The sequence below is a fragment of the Solanum tuberosum genome, unplaced genomic scaffold (genome assembly GCF_000226075.1).
Source record: "Solanum tuberosum cultivar DM 1-3 516 R44 unplaced genomic scaffold, SolTub_3.0 scf00327, whole genome shotgun sequence".
In the NCBI taxonomy this organism is placed as follows: domain Eukaryota; kingdom Viridiplantae; phylum Streptophyta; class Magnoliopsida; order Solanales; family Solanaceae; genus Solanum; species Solanum tuberosum.
This window is the reverse complement of record NW_006239249.1, coordinates 97388-114644: the sequence shown is the minus strand read 5'-3', so window position 1 is coordinate 114644 and position 17257 is coordinate 97388. Positions and strand designations below refer to the sequence as shown.

The window sequence follows — 17257 nt, the reverse complement described above, 5'->3', positions numbered from 1 at the left end:
CAAAAAATTGGTCGGAATCGGGAAAAAATTATATTGTCAGCCTTGGAATGAAGAGGCGACCCCACTAGGAAAAAAAGTTGCTGGAAAAAATGGTCGGAACACATCGCACGCGCCAGCGCGTTGATCTGATGCACTCACCGGAGATTTGCTTCTGTTTCCGGCGAGTCGGACTGGGGTTTTCTCGTCGGAGAATTCCAAACCTAGTGATGTTGTTGGTTTTTTTAAATAACACTGACAGAAAATTTTATTCACTCGAATCACAATTCAGGTCACTAGAAACTGCACAGTGACAGGTGATTACGCTGGAATAATGCACAGCTATAATTTTCTCACAATTGCTCTGATACCATGTGAGAAATATATGAGAAAAATATTATTAAATTCTGTATATACATTATTACACAGAGACCCTATTGATAGACACTATAATGAAATCTTTTACCACGTAGGATACTACATATTATTCCCATTCCTATTCCTATTCTAAGTAGGATTGTATACACCTATTCCTATTCTAACAAAGAGTATAATAAAAACAAGGGATAATTTCAAAGACCTCCCCTCTAGTTTAGCTCTATCACATTGGCCTCCCTCGTGGTTTACGATATTACACATACCTTCCTTATTTTGATAATTTTGTAACAATTCCTTTTACCTATTTTTCATTAATATATATAAAATACTTTTGACAAATTTACCCCTTTAATAATATTAAATTCCTTCAATTTATTATTTCATATTTCTTAAAAAACACAATTCTTGTGCTCAAAAAACCCTTCTTGTAAGCAGGGGTTGAAGTTCTTTCTTCCTCTTCCTTTATGATTTTCTATGCACGAGTACTTGTTCGTCCTTATTTTCTCTCTTGTATATATTGCAGTGTTATGATTGATTTTGGAGCAACAATATTAAAATGTGAATTTGTAGAGAAAAATGCAATTCCAAGAGGCACCATGGAACAATTGGCCTCACAGGTGAGGAAGAAAACGTGTGACTCGTGTTTGTAGAGAAAAGTAATTTTCAGCAAAAGAGATGCATTTTTTAGAAATTGTTTTTGTTAAATATGATATTATAATTAAAAGAATTAATATTATACAAGGGGCAAATTTTTCAAAAGTATTTTATATACATTAGGGAAAAATAAGTCTAAAAAATTGTTACAAATTTTTCAAAGGGAGGTATGCGTAATATAGTAAATCATGAGGGAGCTCAATGTGATAAAGTGAAATGTGAGGGGAGGTGTCTGAAATTATCCCTAAATACAATGAAAGTATTTATTTTTCTACCAATTTTTTCAATAAAATACAGATTAGTGTATTTTACCTAGCTGATGGACTCCCTTGGTTTTTGTGTTTCGAGGCACTATTTTCCGACATTATCAAGTCTGTTGGTTTTTCCTTGGTTTTACCAACGTCCATCGTTGTCCCTCAATATTTAGATTTTTTTTTTAGTATGTGTACCTCTAAATGTGAGTTCTCACCAGTTTCTTCTTTTTTTCATAGTTCCCATCAAATTAAACCGATAGGGTTTGATAAATATTTTGTGGAAGACTAAAAGCATCAACTTTTGGCAAACATAAAGGACAAAAACTGTTAAGTACATACTTAAGGGACCATATGTTAACTTGTGGTAAACTTAAAGGACCAAAGCTGTCAAGTGAATACATAAGGGACAATTTTGAACTACCCTCAAACAAAAGGGATCATTTTTGTCATTTTCTCTTTCTTCCACTTCTCCACATGCATACGTTACAACTTCTTAAGTAAAAGTCGTGAACAATTATAGCAAAAAAGGGAAAAGAAAGTACAACTAGGAACATAATAAGCTGTCCCTTCATTGATTTCATACAACGAATATTTTCCTCATTTAATATTTAAACGGCATGGTTCAGAATCTATCCACATTACATTCTGTGTATACTATTATCTGAGTATAAAATGAGATTTTGAATAACCACTGAGATAACAAACTCTTATGAACATAAGAGGGAAAAATCATGTCACATATAGTCATATAGACGAGTTTTAGATTGTCATTGTTAAGTGTAATGTGCTTGTTACTTTATAAATAAACGCAGTTCCTATGTCCATGCCACTAACATAATTGCAGAAAGATGAAACAGACATGTAAGAAGTGAAGCAGTTGTAATAACAATAGAGTAGATTCCAAATACCCGTGGTTTAAACCAGTTTAGCAATCCATTTTTCCGAGTCTTCTTTTCCTCTTTGAATGTATCATCAGAAGTGTCCACATTGCCATCAACCGAAACATACAAATCAACATTTTCATCTTCCAAAATGAGATCTCGTCTTCGATGTGGAAGATATGCAAGCTATACATTCAACAAAGGAAAGGAAAAAGGGTAGTTAAGACCTTGTAAAAACAGTACTAAAGTATGTAAAGGCAGGTTCCTTCCTGTGTCAAGTGTTACATCATAGTATAACCGGTTACCTTTGGAAAGTCTACTAAGTACTATAACTAAATGCACATCCTGCAAAAGGCAAGTATCAAAACAAAGGATTCATTACAAGTAACAGCACCTCTTCTTCCCCAAAGGAATGTCTTCTTCTAGGACCAGCCCGATGAGGAACTCTTGAGGAGTGTGAAGTTTTAGTGGATACTAGAATTAGCTTTGTTAGACGCTGTATTCTACTAAGCAAAGCCTCTTTAGCTTCCTCTTCTTGTTCCAACCTCGACTGTAGTCTGACTTGACCATCTACTAGCTTTACAAATCATGTCAAAATAGATGGACTTTAGTTAGATAATGCATTACACAACAGTCACAAACCATTGTACACTCCAAACACAATATTTAAACAAAAACTTCCAATTTACTTTAAACCAAACACTATTAATGACAATGATGTACTAACTGTAGAAAAACCCAACATATTCCGCAGAGATTATTCGGTGAGAGCCAGATGTCTGAGATAGACAACAATGATTTCGAGATTCAGTCAGATTACAGGAAAGCTGCTAAACCTTTTTATTATGTACCATATGAAGGCTTCAATCAAACAACAAACTCACATAGAATCTACAAAAAAAAAAAAAAAAAAAAAAAAAAAAAAAAATATAGGGCAGGAACAAACATAAAAAACAGCAAATATGCCAGTGCATAAGATTTAAGTCTAGTAACTGTTTGGCAGCTAAATTTCTATTGAAAGGATTATTGAATAGTTCAAAGAGGGCTTCAGAACACAGCACCGTATAACCAGTAATAAAACATTACAAGCCCATTATCAGTTAAGGAAAACCAGAAAGGTATAAACCAAATAGCAAAATAAACTATACCTCAATCCCGAACTTTTTGAGATCCCTAAAATCTATCAAAATAATTCAAATAAATCTTGAACAAAGAGAAAGATGACAAATACTGACAAAGCTACCACTATGACTACACATAAATGGATACCCTAACTAATTATGTTTGCACTATTCATTTTTATTAGTTAACTAATTATGTTTGCCCTGTTCATTTCTATTTTTATTTTTATTTTTCAGTAAGGATGCTTGACCTATTCATTCACATTAGCTTAGCAGAAAATACCCCTTCCCACCCCCTTCCTGTTATCCCTTCATCGAAGACCCTCTTCAAGAAAACCAGGCTCAAATGGATAGGCAAATTGATTCTGAGGAAACGGCATCAACTCAATCCCACTGAAAAGTATCTGACTAGCTGTAATCTTTTATAAAGTTGAATGAAACAGAAGTATGACCTTTCCCAGTCAATGTTGCTGACTGATGAAAGGGAAAAAATATAGAGGCCGAAGGAGAAAGCAGCGTGTCATCCAAGGTTACCTTTTGTTTCAGGAGCACAAGATCGTCTCCACTATCTTTCATTTGTGGAACTGTAACGATACCTCTCTTCAGTTGTTCTAACTCTTCTTTTAGACGACGAATTTCATTTTGATATTTCTTGATTAGTGATTTTTCATCAATTATCTGCAAATTGACAGTTTCTATTTCAAGCATTACTGACAATCCACAATAAAAGAGACGACATGTATCTTGACTTGTCTGACCTTGTTTTGTGCTGCTTGAATCTCGATGTGTTTAGCACGGTGAGCAAACTTTAATGTGTTATGTGTCTCTTCAGAATTGCTTGACGAAGGAGTCACAGTGCATATTAGCTATTAGAGATGAAGAAAAAAACATATTGGTAAGGTATTCCCTATAATTTAAACATCTGTTTGATAAGGATCATTTGTATGATAGCCATGGTTTCATCAGAAACCACTATGCTGGTAATATCAACACATAAAGAAAAAACAACTTACAGATACACGTCCTTGACCACTTAATGAGGATTGAAGAAGCCTGGTCAATTTTGAATCTCTATATGGTATATGAGTAGCTTTCCCATCAGTTAACTTAGAAATAACCTGCAAGGAAAACAAGTCAATATTAGCCCAAAATAAATGAAAACCCAAGTTAGGAACCTTCTTTCCTTTCTTCCTTCTTTTTGTTCTATAAATCACAAGCCTCATCTTGTCTGGGTATTTTGTGACGAAATGAAACCTTTTAAATAAACTTTCCATTAGTCAGAATTAAGAATAAAAGCATCTGCAAAGCACTCATGTATCATACAATGCTCACACAACATTTTCTAAACCCCTTGCATAAGTCATCTGTGAGAAATATAGGAGAAGAATATTATTAAATTGTTGCATCTACATTATTACATAAAGACCATATTTATAGACACTTCAATACAATCCTTTATCAAGTAGGAAATTATATTTTGTTCCTAATCTTATTCCTATATGACTAATTAGACCATTAGTGACCAAATGACAACGTCGACACAGGAAAAGAAGGAAGCAGGTAGTGCTAACTCTGCATCCGTGGCTATTTTGGCTCTTTCCGGAGAGCATCAAATCAACCGCTTTCATTTTCTTTGAGACTGACCCCTCTTCCAGGCGAAAAGGGGAAGGAGCTTTCCAATCGATCACACGCCCGGCACAAGAGAAGGAAGGGCAAGATATTCTAAGTAAGATTGTATATACCTATTCCAATTATAGCACTCCCCCTCAAACTGGACCATACAAGTCATATGTACCTAGCTTGTTACAGATGTAATCACTCAACTTCACAAAATTGATAGTCAATCCTAATGTTCTTAGTCTTCTCATGAAATACTGAATTTGATGCAGAATGTTGATAAAACACAAAGTGATTAACCCCGCTATGAGTCATGCAGACTATTTCATACCATAGAGTGAATTGTGCAATCGACATACAAAACCTACTAGACTGTCCCCCGAGCAACAAAACCAGGTGATTGCTCCATATAGACTTACTCACAGTACAGTAGTCGCCGGAAAGTGCTCAAAATCTATGGTATAAAATATATGGATCGTCTTGGAATCACTAGATGAATCGATATTAAACAAGAAAGTCACTGAAAGACTAGTCGGAACATGCTCATGCGTCGAAGTATTAGATTTGATGGCTGAAAGTGGTCAGAATCTGAGAAAAAATTATATGAGTAGGGTCAAAATGAGGGCACGAATCACGACCCTACTGAGAAGAGAATTATATAGGTAGAATCGGACTAACGACACAACCCTACTGAAAAAGAAAAATTATATGAGTAGGGTTGAAATGATGGCACAGCTCTACACAAATAAGAAAGAAGTCACTAGAAAAAACGATGCTACGCAAATCAGATATGAGAAAGTAGTCACCGAAAGGATGGCACGATACTACACAAATAAGATATGAGAAAGTAGTCACCGGAATGATGGCACAGTGCTACACAAATCAGATATGAAAAAGTAGTCACCAAAAAGATGGCACAGTGCTACACAAATTAAATATGAAAAAGTAGTCACCGGAAAGATGGCACGGTGCTATGCAATTTAAATATGAAAAAAAGTAGTCACCAGAATTATGGCACGGTGCTACACAAATTAGATATGAAAATATAGTCACATGAAAGATACACGGTGACCTAACTTTTGCTAACATAATCATTGGCCAGACGGGTGCCATATATGGGTAATAGCCGTCCGCCGGCAGCGGAAGCTCTTTGATTCTCTACCAAGACCGTAGAAGCTCTAATACCAAGTGAGAAATATAGGAGAAGATATTATTAAATTGTTGTGTCTACATTATTACAGAGAGACCCTATTTATACACACTACAATACAATCTTTTATCAAGTAGGAAACTATATACTATTCATATTCCTATTACTATTCCTATTTATATTCCTATTATATGTAGGATTGTATATACCTATTCCATTTCTAACATCATCATTTACCAATACACGCGACATACCTCTTTTAACTTGACCTTGTTCATCAAAAACTTAAAATGATATGCTATAGTTTGGTACTTCAAAAATAAATCATCAAAAATTCAGGGTTTTTAAAATCTTGTCCTTTGTGCACATTACAATTGTGAGTAATATAAGACAAAAATATTATTGAATTGTATATCTACATTGTTACACTGAGCTCTATTTATTGGTACTACATTACAATCCTTATCCAAGTAGGATTCTTCATACTATTTATGTTCCTATTCCTATTCTAACACTCCCCTTTAAACAAAATACAAGTCATATGTACCGAGCTTGTAACAGATGTAACTTATATGAGGACCGGTGAGGGACTTGGTGAAGATATCTGCAAGTTGATCACTCGACTTCACAAATTGTGTAACAATATCTCTTTAGAGTAACTTTTCACTATCATTGATAGTCAAGCTCAATGGGTTAAGTCCTCTCATGAAATACCGGATTTGATGTGATATGAAGGGGTACTTGGTTATCACACACATGTTCCATCTGAGTTCTGACTGATTTCTCCAAATTTTAGTTCTCTAAGACCATCTCCAACCCACCTCAATTTTACTCTCCATTCTCTATAATTGGAGAATAAAATAGAGAGTGGGCACTCCAACCTACCTCCATATCACTCTCTATTCTTCATATTTAGAGAGGTGAACAGTCGTTCTCCAAATTTGGAGAACTGCTATTCACACTCTCTATTTCACTTTTCCAATATTTTATTATTATTTCTATTACTTTCTAATTAGCATATTATTTTACATATAATGTCATTAATTAAATATCTAATATTCATAATTCTTTTTAAATGTAATATAATATTTTAAAAAATATATTATTTAATATATACTACTTCCATCCCGAATTAATAGTATTTTAATTTTTTCTAATTTTCGTCAATAATATAATTTGATTTTATTATTAATTTTAACTATAAAGAATACACAAAATTAAAATGATAAGATGAAAAGTTTAATTTAAAAATACAATACATAATATGATAATTTAAATACAAGATAACAATACAATACATAACATAATAATTTAAATACAAGATATAAAACAATACAATACATAACATAATAATTAAGTTATCACAATAATAATTTAGTAATCTGGTAGGTCGTTTCCAGATTTAGCACTATTCGAAAAAATTAGGATATGATCCAGAGAATTGTTGCGATTGCGGTTGTGATTGCGGTTGTGACTGCGGTTGTAATTGTCGATTTCTTTTTTCAAGTATTCGTTGTTGCAGGTAATCACAAACATTTGGATCACTAATAGCTTCTAAATTAGTCATTAAAATTTTATTTTCTTCTCTAAATTTTATATTACATGAAAATTATATAAAGTAATTATTAGGAAAAAGAAATAAATGATTTATATTATGAAATAAGAAAATAAGAATGAAATAGAAATAATAATATAATATTAAGGAGAGAGAAAAAGATTCTTTTTTAGAGAGTAAAATAGAGAATTGGGTTGGAGTTGGTTGTATGAAAAAATAGAGAACTCTATATTTGAAGAGTAAAATAGAGTGTAGGATTGGAGATGCCCTAAGCAACTATTTAAGCCAAATTAGCTCATAAGTTGCTATAGTCATTGCTCGATATTCTGCTTCTGCTCTAAATCTCACCGGAGGTGACGACCTCTTGGGCGGAGCGTGGTAGGTCAGTTTGTGGTGGCGTTGGTTGGGGTTTGGTCGTAGGGAGACATTGGACCTCTTTGTCGGGTTGGTTTCGCACAACACTAATCAGAAGTGGAACCATATATCAAAATTGAAGAGTCACTAGAAAGACGCACGGTGACTACTTTCTCTTCCCCGAATGCTTCTCAACTTGGCTTTGATGCCATGTCACAAAATATAAGAGAAAAATATTATTGAATTGTGTATCTACATTATTATACTAAGCCCTATTTATAGACACTATATTACAATCCTTATCCAAGAAAGATTTTATATACTATTCATATTCCTATTTCTATTCTAACAAAATGTCAAGTCAATATACTTGATGACTGATCATAAAAACGGGTACTTTCTTGTATATAAATTTCTCTTAAATAACTAAGCTACTTTATTACTGAAATGTCAAAAATGATGATATTAGTCCAGAAAAACTATTTCACTGATGATAAAATAAAGTTGTTTGGGTCCTTACAGTTCCAAGAGTCAGTAGGCTTTTGTTGATGTAAGATCCCTCCTTTCGGCGCACACCGGTGGTTTCAGCCTTTGAGCTCTCAGAACCTGCCAAATCAATAAGGTGCTGCAAGCATATTTTTTATCAAGAAACAGAAAAGTTGGAAATGAAGAGTTAGAAGTTCTCAATCAAAACGAAGATGAACTCTTTGAGACAAATAACAAAACTTGAACCTAGTTGTTAGGAAGTGAGGACTAGTTTAAGCCAGTAACATCTTGTTTGGATGGTTGTTACGCATTGTTTCATGATGTATCGTATTATATAGTTTTGATACATAAAATGATGACAGATCGTATCGTTTCTATCATTTCATAATATAACACACTAGCAATATGAATAATAAACTCACAATATTACAAAGAAAAAGTTGGGCATGAGAAGGATTATTGTAAAAAAAGATGGGTGCAGGGTACAATAGAATTATTAAATAATAAGTACGGACAAAATGAGAACAAGAAAAAAAGGTAACAACACATACACCAAATCAGTTGTTACATAGAATGGCACTTTGATTGTTACAAAACAACGAATTTAACAATATGATACAAAAAGATTGAAGTAATAATCAAAACATATATTGTATTTGAAGTAATAATACAACATAATACAATAGGTAAAAACCATCCAAACAAGATGTAAGGAATGTATGATTTGTTCAAAGTGATTATGTTGAAGTCTAACAAGTCTAGAGCAGAGTTTTTACCAGCTGTGACAAGGTAACTGCCCCTCCTTCACTATATTCACCGCAGGGGCTACTTTCTATTGTCTGTTAAAAGAAAGTTAGCTAAAATAACAATATACACATTGTTTCAATGAAACTCTATATGCAAGTAAATATCAAATAGCATAATGAATCACGGATTTATAGTTCATTAGTGAAAATATAAAATACCAGCGTAAATATTGTATGACTTCTGCTACTGAGTAGATTGAAGTTTGTGGAACCAACATGCCGATGCTCTGCAAGCAGAAAACCAATTTTCAAAAAACTGAAAGCATACTCCCTCTATCCTAATTTATGTGGCACCCTTTCCTTTTTAGTCAGTCCCAAAAATAATGTCAACTTTCCATAATTAGAAACAATTCAACTTAGAAATTCCTCGTTTACCCTTAATTAAATGATATATAGCTAATAACGACTGAATATTCATCCTACGTTTTAGCTTATTCTTGTTTTAGTTGTTTTTTAGTTTCTAGAATAAGAGTTTATCTCAATCACTTCATTATCCTATTTTATCTCCTATAGTTATCAAGTACAAACTTTGTATATATCAGGACTCTGTATCAGCTGGGTATAGCCCTTGATGGAGGGAGTAATACATAACTGTAAACTCTAACGAAGTACATAAAAGAGATGAACAATTCCTAATAGAATGTACTTCACAAAGGAATTGAGAAGACGACAAGGAGGATCAACAGCCTTTATTGTTATTTTTATATGTTTGATGTAAGTGTTCCTTTATATATAGGTCGTAAAATTTGGCACCGCCTTGGTGCAATTAATAAAAAAAATCAATAGGTGCAATTAATAAAAATATTTTTCCAACTTAAAATCACCATAAGTATGAGTACACCTACCCTCCCCAGACCCCACTTGTGGTTATGGAGTCAATTGCTTTCCATATATAGGAGATATCAGGGATTAATGTAGCATATTTCAAAGATATTACAATTTGGAAGAACAAATAGTTATGAGTGTAAATAGCAGATTTTAAGGCATGAAAATCAAAATTCTTTCTATTTAATGAAAGAACTTGCCATTTGAGAGCAGTCATTCAGCAAACTTGACAAGAATATTCCCCCACCCTCCCTTATTGTTTATAAAAAGAAAGAAACGAGTGTAGACATAATTGTTGCACGAACTCATGGGACGGTGATCAAAAGCCGTGAGTTCAAGTTTTTCTTTTTGTGATTGAGCTGTATTATACGTATTGTTGTCTCTAAAATTGGAAGCCTCATGGGAGGGGTTGATTGTGGCTGTTTTGGGTTGTTAATGGAGGGTGTGGCAGTACACCAAGTTTTCGGTTGTGGTGGACTGTTTTGAGGGTCCCACTTTGTTATTAGCTATTAGAAATGTGTCCATTATGTATTTAACTTGTGGCTGTAAAAAAGGGAAAAGGTAGAAAGAAGCATATGTATAAGAAGGATCCGACGAGCAAGTCGCCGTCTAATAGCCAACATATTGCTGATATGGCTCGAATGTGTTAATGGGATGTTTGTAATGATTGTACCACTTGATTTTGTTTAGAGTATCCAGTATAAGGAATTGATATGCTCCTCTTGGCATTATCCAATTTAGGAAACATTACTAATATACATATGCTCCTTTTGGCATGATATGTTTAGCAAAATTTTGTTTCTTAACTTGTAGTGAAGGAACTTCCCATCGATGGAGAAAAAAACTGCTTTGGTATCTTAGTGTGAAATGCGGACAATTGTTGATCAACATCAGTTAATTGTGTGCTTTTGCACGGATACAAAAGTAGATGAGATATTACTCCCTCCGTTTCGAAAAGAATGGTCTAGTTTGACTTGGCATGTTTAAGACCACAATATTAAGCAGATGAAAAAGGAAAGCAGGTCATTCTTTTTTAAAGAAAGGGAGTATTGAATTATGTATTTGCATTATTACACTGAGACCTATTTATAGACACTACATTACAATCCTTATCCAAGTAGGATTCTATATATACTATTTCTATTCATATTCTTATTCCTATTCTTAATCTAATTCTAACACTCCCCCTCAAACTGTTGCATAGAAGTATATGTACCGAACTTGTTACAAATGTAACTAACACGAGGACTAGTGGGGGACTTGGTGAAGATATATGCAAGTTGATCAATCGACATCACAAATTTTGTAACAATATCTCCCGAGAGTATCTTTTCTCTAACAAAGTAACAATCAATCTCAATGTGCTTAGTCCTCTCATGAAATACCGGCTTTGATGCGATATGAAAGGTCTCTTGGTTATCACACACAAGTTCCATTGGGTCAATTTCTCCAAATTTTAGTTCTCTCGGTAACTATTTAATCCAAACTAACTCACAAGATGCGACATCCATTGCTCGATATTCGACTTCAACACTAGATCGAGCAACCACTCTATTTCTTACTCTTCCTAGAGACCAAATAACCTCCTACTAAAACACAATATTCGGGTGTAGAACGTCTATTAGAAGGTCATCCTGCCCAATCAACGTCTGTATATCCAATGATATGATCATGGCTTCGATTCTCGAAGAGTGGTTTGAGTGGTTCTTTACCTGAAGCTAACTTTATATTATTATTTTTTTATAATATGTGGTTGCTATATTTTGACTTCTTCCCCACGATCACCGTGGAGAAAAGCATTCTTAATGTCCAACTAATGAAGAGGCCAATGATGAACGACAACCATAGATAGAAAATGGTGGACATATGCTATTTTAGTCACTGAAGAGAGTATCACTGTCATCCAACCCAAATATTTGAGTAAACCCTTGAAAAAAAGTGAATCTGAAATAGAGAGAAAACACTAAACACTATTAGAAAACTCAAATATGGCGGAAATAGTGTTAGTGGTTGCCAAAAAGTGCTCAAAATCAGGTTTAAATATATGGATAGTCCCGGAATCAAGAGTGAGTCGATGTTGAACAAGTCGCTGAAAAATTAGCCGCAACAACTCACACACCGACTGTGGTACTGACGCAGTCATTGGAACCCTAGATCGGCGACGGTGGTTGGGGTTTGGTCATCGGGGGTTGCTGGACCTTATGGTGGTGTTGGATTTTGCAAACACCAACGGAAACAAAGATAAGTTCTAATAGTCACCAGAATTTGCACAGTGACTTCTGATTTCACTGGATTCACTGGAATGATGCACAGTGATACTATCCGAAAAAGTGGCCGAAATAAGCTCAGCGCCTAGCGCGTGTAGTAGATCTCAACATCTCACTGGAGAAAGCTGCTTCTAATGGCGTGTGGAAGGTTTTGTGCTGGTGGAATTTTGTGGGTTATGATCACAAGAGGTAGGGGACCATGTGGTGGTGTTGGTTTACACACAACACTCACGAATACGGGGTTGACACAAAACAACCCTAGAAAGTTACCAGAATTTGATGCATGGTGGTAATTTTGACCTAATTTTCTTTCACCCAATTTTTCTCACCAATGCTCTGATACCATGTAAGAAATATAAGAGAAATATTTTTTTTGAGAGACAAGGGTAACTTTGTATTCACACCAAAAAAAATTCATCATCCAAAAAATGATGAATTGGAAACTTACATCCCACCCATGGGTATACTGACAAGGGTAAGACAAATATTATTGAACTCATATCTACATTATTGCATTATAGACTCTACATTACAATCCTTATCCAAGTAGGAATCTATATACTATTCTTATTCCTATTCTAACTGTAACAGAAACATTTCCGTTTATATTTTCTTTGTTGAAGATAGTTATACTGACTTATAAAAGCATAAGCTCAGTGGTTTGGGCTTTTGGGACTTCCATGTTGGAGGTCTCAAGTTCGAAACCCCTTGCCAGCAAAAGCAAGGGGTTTGCCTTCTGGATCGAGCTCGTCGCACCGGGCTTGCCTAGTGAGGGTTACCTCTCCTATGTGGTTTGCGAGCTATTGCATAGGAGCGGGGGTTTTACCCTGTGCGCACCCAAAGGGTAGCGGCTGCAGGTTTCCCTTGACATCAAAAAAAATAAAAATAAAACATAAGCTCATACCTTCCCCAGAAGCAATAAGGGATAGAGCATGAGCAGGGGACAAAACAACTTCTTCCTTGATTCCTTCCACAAAGGTCCCCTAAAATCAATAAGAAGAACAGCAAATGAGAACACTTATTTAGAAATCAGGATGTTGAAGGGCAGCGTGCTACATAATTTCAAAGTGGTTAACATCAAATAAAAGAGTTCAACATACTAAAATAGCTTAGGATGGAGAAAAATGAGCATAGGCAAATACTTTACAAAAACCGAGCATAACCAATACAAACTAACAGGAACACTGCAAATTACTTTAATTAAAAAAAGACCACTGCAGATTGAAAAAATTAGCATTTAATGCTTTGTTTAAAGCAGCTAGAAGCCCAACAAATGCCAATCTCTGGAGTCTGGATGTATAAGCGTGTGAGATTGGCTTGTAGGAGAAGGCCCTTATTGTAGATTAAGTCTCACCTTGGCCATCCCATCAGGAGGATGCTTAGTAGCATTTGATACAGAAAGCTGGCTGGAGAACCCAGAAGAAGTCAATAAGAGAATGACCCTAGAGGTGCTATAACCATTATATTGCTTAATGTCTGCACTAACCGAGTACAATAGTGATGTCAGATAACAGTGACATTAAATAAGGTATTAGCAGCAAACGGAACCTAGATTGTAGCTCACAATAGAACCATAGATGTATTGCGTTTTTCAAAATTCCCGCAATACTAAATTAATTTATATCCAATCAACATTATTATGGAGTTGTGAACTACAGCAATCCAGCTAGTCACTCTATACATATATATCGGTTATATAAGTACAATCCCCTTTCACTGGAGCTTCTGTTCTCAACCGACGAACACTTAGATTTGTACAAGTCATTAAATGTCAAGAAAGACGCTACCACTTGATATGCCGAAATATTTTTTAATCTAAATGAGGAAGTATCTGTGGTGGTATACATTCTTTATCAGATCTGTAGTTGTATGTATACATTGCAGCAGATATATTATTTATGTGAACTTAGTGTTGTCCTGCTTATTATCTCAAGGGGGCTCGCACAATTTTTATTATGTGCCAGCAAAATCATTCAAGCCAAACTTGGGTCACTTTAGATGGGGATTATGTATTCATGAATAGAGATAATTTATCTGTTATATTCCCAGACTCACTCCAACATAGCAGGTAAAAGCTCTCATTAGCTGAGCCTTTTTAGAGATTGAAAGGTTAAGAGGAGTTCTTTTAGATTGATAAGAATTGCTAGCCCCAAAAAAAAATTGCTAGCCGAGTTGTTCACAATGGAAAAGGTAGTACAAGGCGGATGTATGGGGGGAGCATGTCACTAGCTCAAATCTTACCAGACGAATACTTAGTGGAGAAGGGTAAAGCACAGACCCATTATCCATCGAGTTTCGAAGTTGGAGTACAGTGAATTCCTCAATTATCAAAATACTTTCCAGAATTAGAAGACACCTTTGTAAAGTTAGTCATGTAGTTAAAGTAGTTATGGTTCACATTGCAAATAAAAGGAGTTCCCCGATGCAGGAACAAACCTTTTGTTTACATTCCAGAGGATTAGCACCTACACTTCTGTCAAGGTTTGAACAGTTTCAATCCTTCTTAGCTTAGGGATAGAACAAGTTCCCATATTCATACTTTTTTGCATTATCTATCAAATAACCACTGAAGTGGTTTATTTCAACAGAAAAAAAAAGGAGAATTTCTAGCAGAGTTCAAAAGGTCTCTTTTACTATCTACTCAATAGTAGTTCAAAAGTAGCTTTGCTCCGCAAAGATTTCTCAATTTCCAAGTTATCTTAGTAGCCAAGTAGTTCATGCAACTACTTAACCCCTGTTAGAATAGGAATAGGTTTATTCAATCCTATTAGAATAGAAATAGGTTTATACAATCCTATTAGAATAGGAATAGGAATAGAAATAGATATAGGAATACTAAATAGTATCCTACTTGGTAAAGGATTGTATTCTAGGGTCTATAAATAGGGTCTCAATGTAATAATGTAGACACAACAACAATTCAATAATATTTTTTTCCTATATTTCTCACATGGTATCAGAGCCTCTACGATCTTGGTAGAAAATCAAAGAGTTTCCGCTGCCGGCGGGTGGCACCCATATATGCTGCCCGTCCGACCAATGATTATGTTAGCAAAAGTTGGGTCACCGTGTATCTTTCTGGTGACTATTTTCTCATATCTAATTTGTGTAGCACCGTGCCATCATTCTGGTGACTACTTTCTTATATCTAATTTGTGTAGTACCGTGCCATCATTCCGCTGACTACTTTTTCATATTTATTTTGTATAGCGCTGTGCCATCATTCGATGACTACTTTTTCATATTTAATTTGTGTAGTACCGTGGATTTTTCCGAACTATTCTCATATTTGAGTTGCATAGCATCATGTGTCTTTTCAGTGACTCCTCAGATTTGATTTGTATAGTTCCATTCGTCTTTCCGGTGACTCCTCAAATCTGATTTGCATAGGGTTGTGCCATCATTCCAACCCTACCCATATAATTTTTCTTTTTCAGTAGGATTGTCCCATCATTCCGACCCTACCCATATTATTTCTCTTTTTTCAATGGGGTCGTTCCATCAATTCGAACTATCTTATATAATTTCTATTTTCTATTTTATTTCTTAGATTGTGACCACTTTTAGCCATCAAATCTAATACTCCGGCATATGAGCATTTTCCGGCCAGTTTTTCGGTGACTTGTTTAATATCGACTCGTCTATTGATTCCAACATGATCCATATACTTTATACTAGATTTTGAGCACTTACAACGACCGCTGCATTGTGAAGAAGTCTATATGGAGCAACCACCTAATTTTGTTGCTCAGGGGGTGTTTAGTAGCCTTGTATGTTGATTATGTAAGTTACTCTATGGTCTGAAACAGTCTTTCCAAGCTTGGTTTGGGAAGTTCCAACACTGTAATTTTATCACTCTGTGTTTTATCGGCATTATGCATCAAATTCAGTATTTCATGAGAAGACCAAGCACATTGACATTGAGCACATTGAGATTGATTGTCAATTTTGTGAAGTCGGTTGATCAACTTGCAGATATCTCACCAAGCCTCTCATCGTTCCTCGCGTTAATTACATTTGTAACAAGCTAGGTACATGAATTGTATGCACTAGCTTGAGGGGGAGTGTTAGAATTGGAATAGGTTTATACAATCCTATTAGAATAGGAATAGGTTTATACAATCCTATTAGAGTAGGAATAGCAATAGCAATAGCAATAGAAATAGAAATAGGAATACAAAATAGTATCCTACTTGGTAAAGGATTGTAGTAGTGTCTATAAATAGGGCCTTTGTGTAATAATGTAGACACAACAACAATTTCAATAATATTCTTCTCCTATATTTCTCACATGTTAGAATAGGAATAGGTTTATACAATCCTATTAGAATAGGAATAGATTTATACAATCCTATTAGAGTAGGAATAGCAATAGCAATAGAAATAGAAATAGGAATACAAAATAGTATCCTACTTGGTAAAGGATTGTAGTAGTGTCTATAAATAGGGCCTTTGTGTAATAATGTAGACACAACAACAATTTCAATAATATTCTTCTCCTATATTTCTCACATGGTATCAGAGCCTCTACGATCTTGGTAGAAAATCAAAGAGCTTCCGCTGCCGGCGGGCGGCTATTATCCATATATGCAGCCCGTCCGGCCAACGATTATGTTAGCAAAAGATGGGTCACCGTGCATCATTCCGGTGACTACTTTTCATATTTAATTTGTGTAGCACCGTGCCATCATTCCGATGACTACTTTTTCATACTTAATTTGTGTAGCACCGTGTCATCCTTCCGGTGACTACCTTTTTTTGCATATCTTATTTGTGTAGCACTATGCATCTCTACGGACTACTTCTCATATTTAATTTGTGTAGTACCATGGATTTTTTTCAGAACTATTTTCTCATATCTGAGTTGCATAGTACCATGTGTCTTTTCAGTGACTCCTCATATTTGATTTGCATAGTTCCATTCATCTTTCCG

General features: G+C 34.9%; 1 protein-coding gene across 1 annotated transcript in view; it reads right to left on the bottom strand.

Annotated features, from left to right (window-relative positions):
• Positions 1-17257, bottom strand: part of LOC102594167 (kinesin-related protein 4) — a 49903-nt gene that overhangs the window by 20480 nt on the left and 12166 nt on the right. Inside the window, exons 9-17 of the mRNA XM_006360536.2 lie at positions 13229-13307; positions 9392-9459; positions 9203-9265; positions 8461-8565; positions 4278-4382; positions 4023-4130; positions 3799-3942; positions 2538-2720; positions 2171-2329 (exon numbers count right to left, since the gene is read on the bottom strand). Of these exons, the coding sequence (XP_006360598.1) occupies positions 2171-2329; positions 2538-2720; positions 3799-3942; positions 4023-4130; positions 4278-4382; positions 8461-8565; positions 9203-9265; positions 9392-9459; positions 13229-13307 (1014 nt within the window). The remainder of the gene's footprint in view (positions 1-2170; positions 2330-2537; positions 2721-3798; positions 3943-4022; positions 4131-4277; positions 4383-8460; positions 8566-9202; positions 9266-9391; positions 9460-13228; positions 13308-17257) is intronic.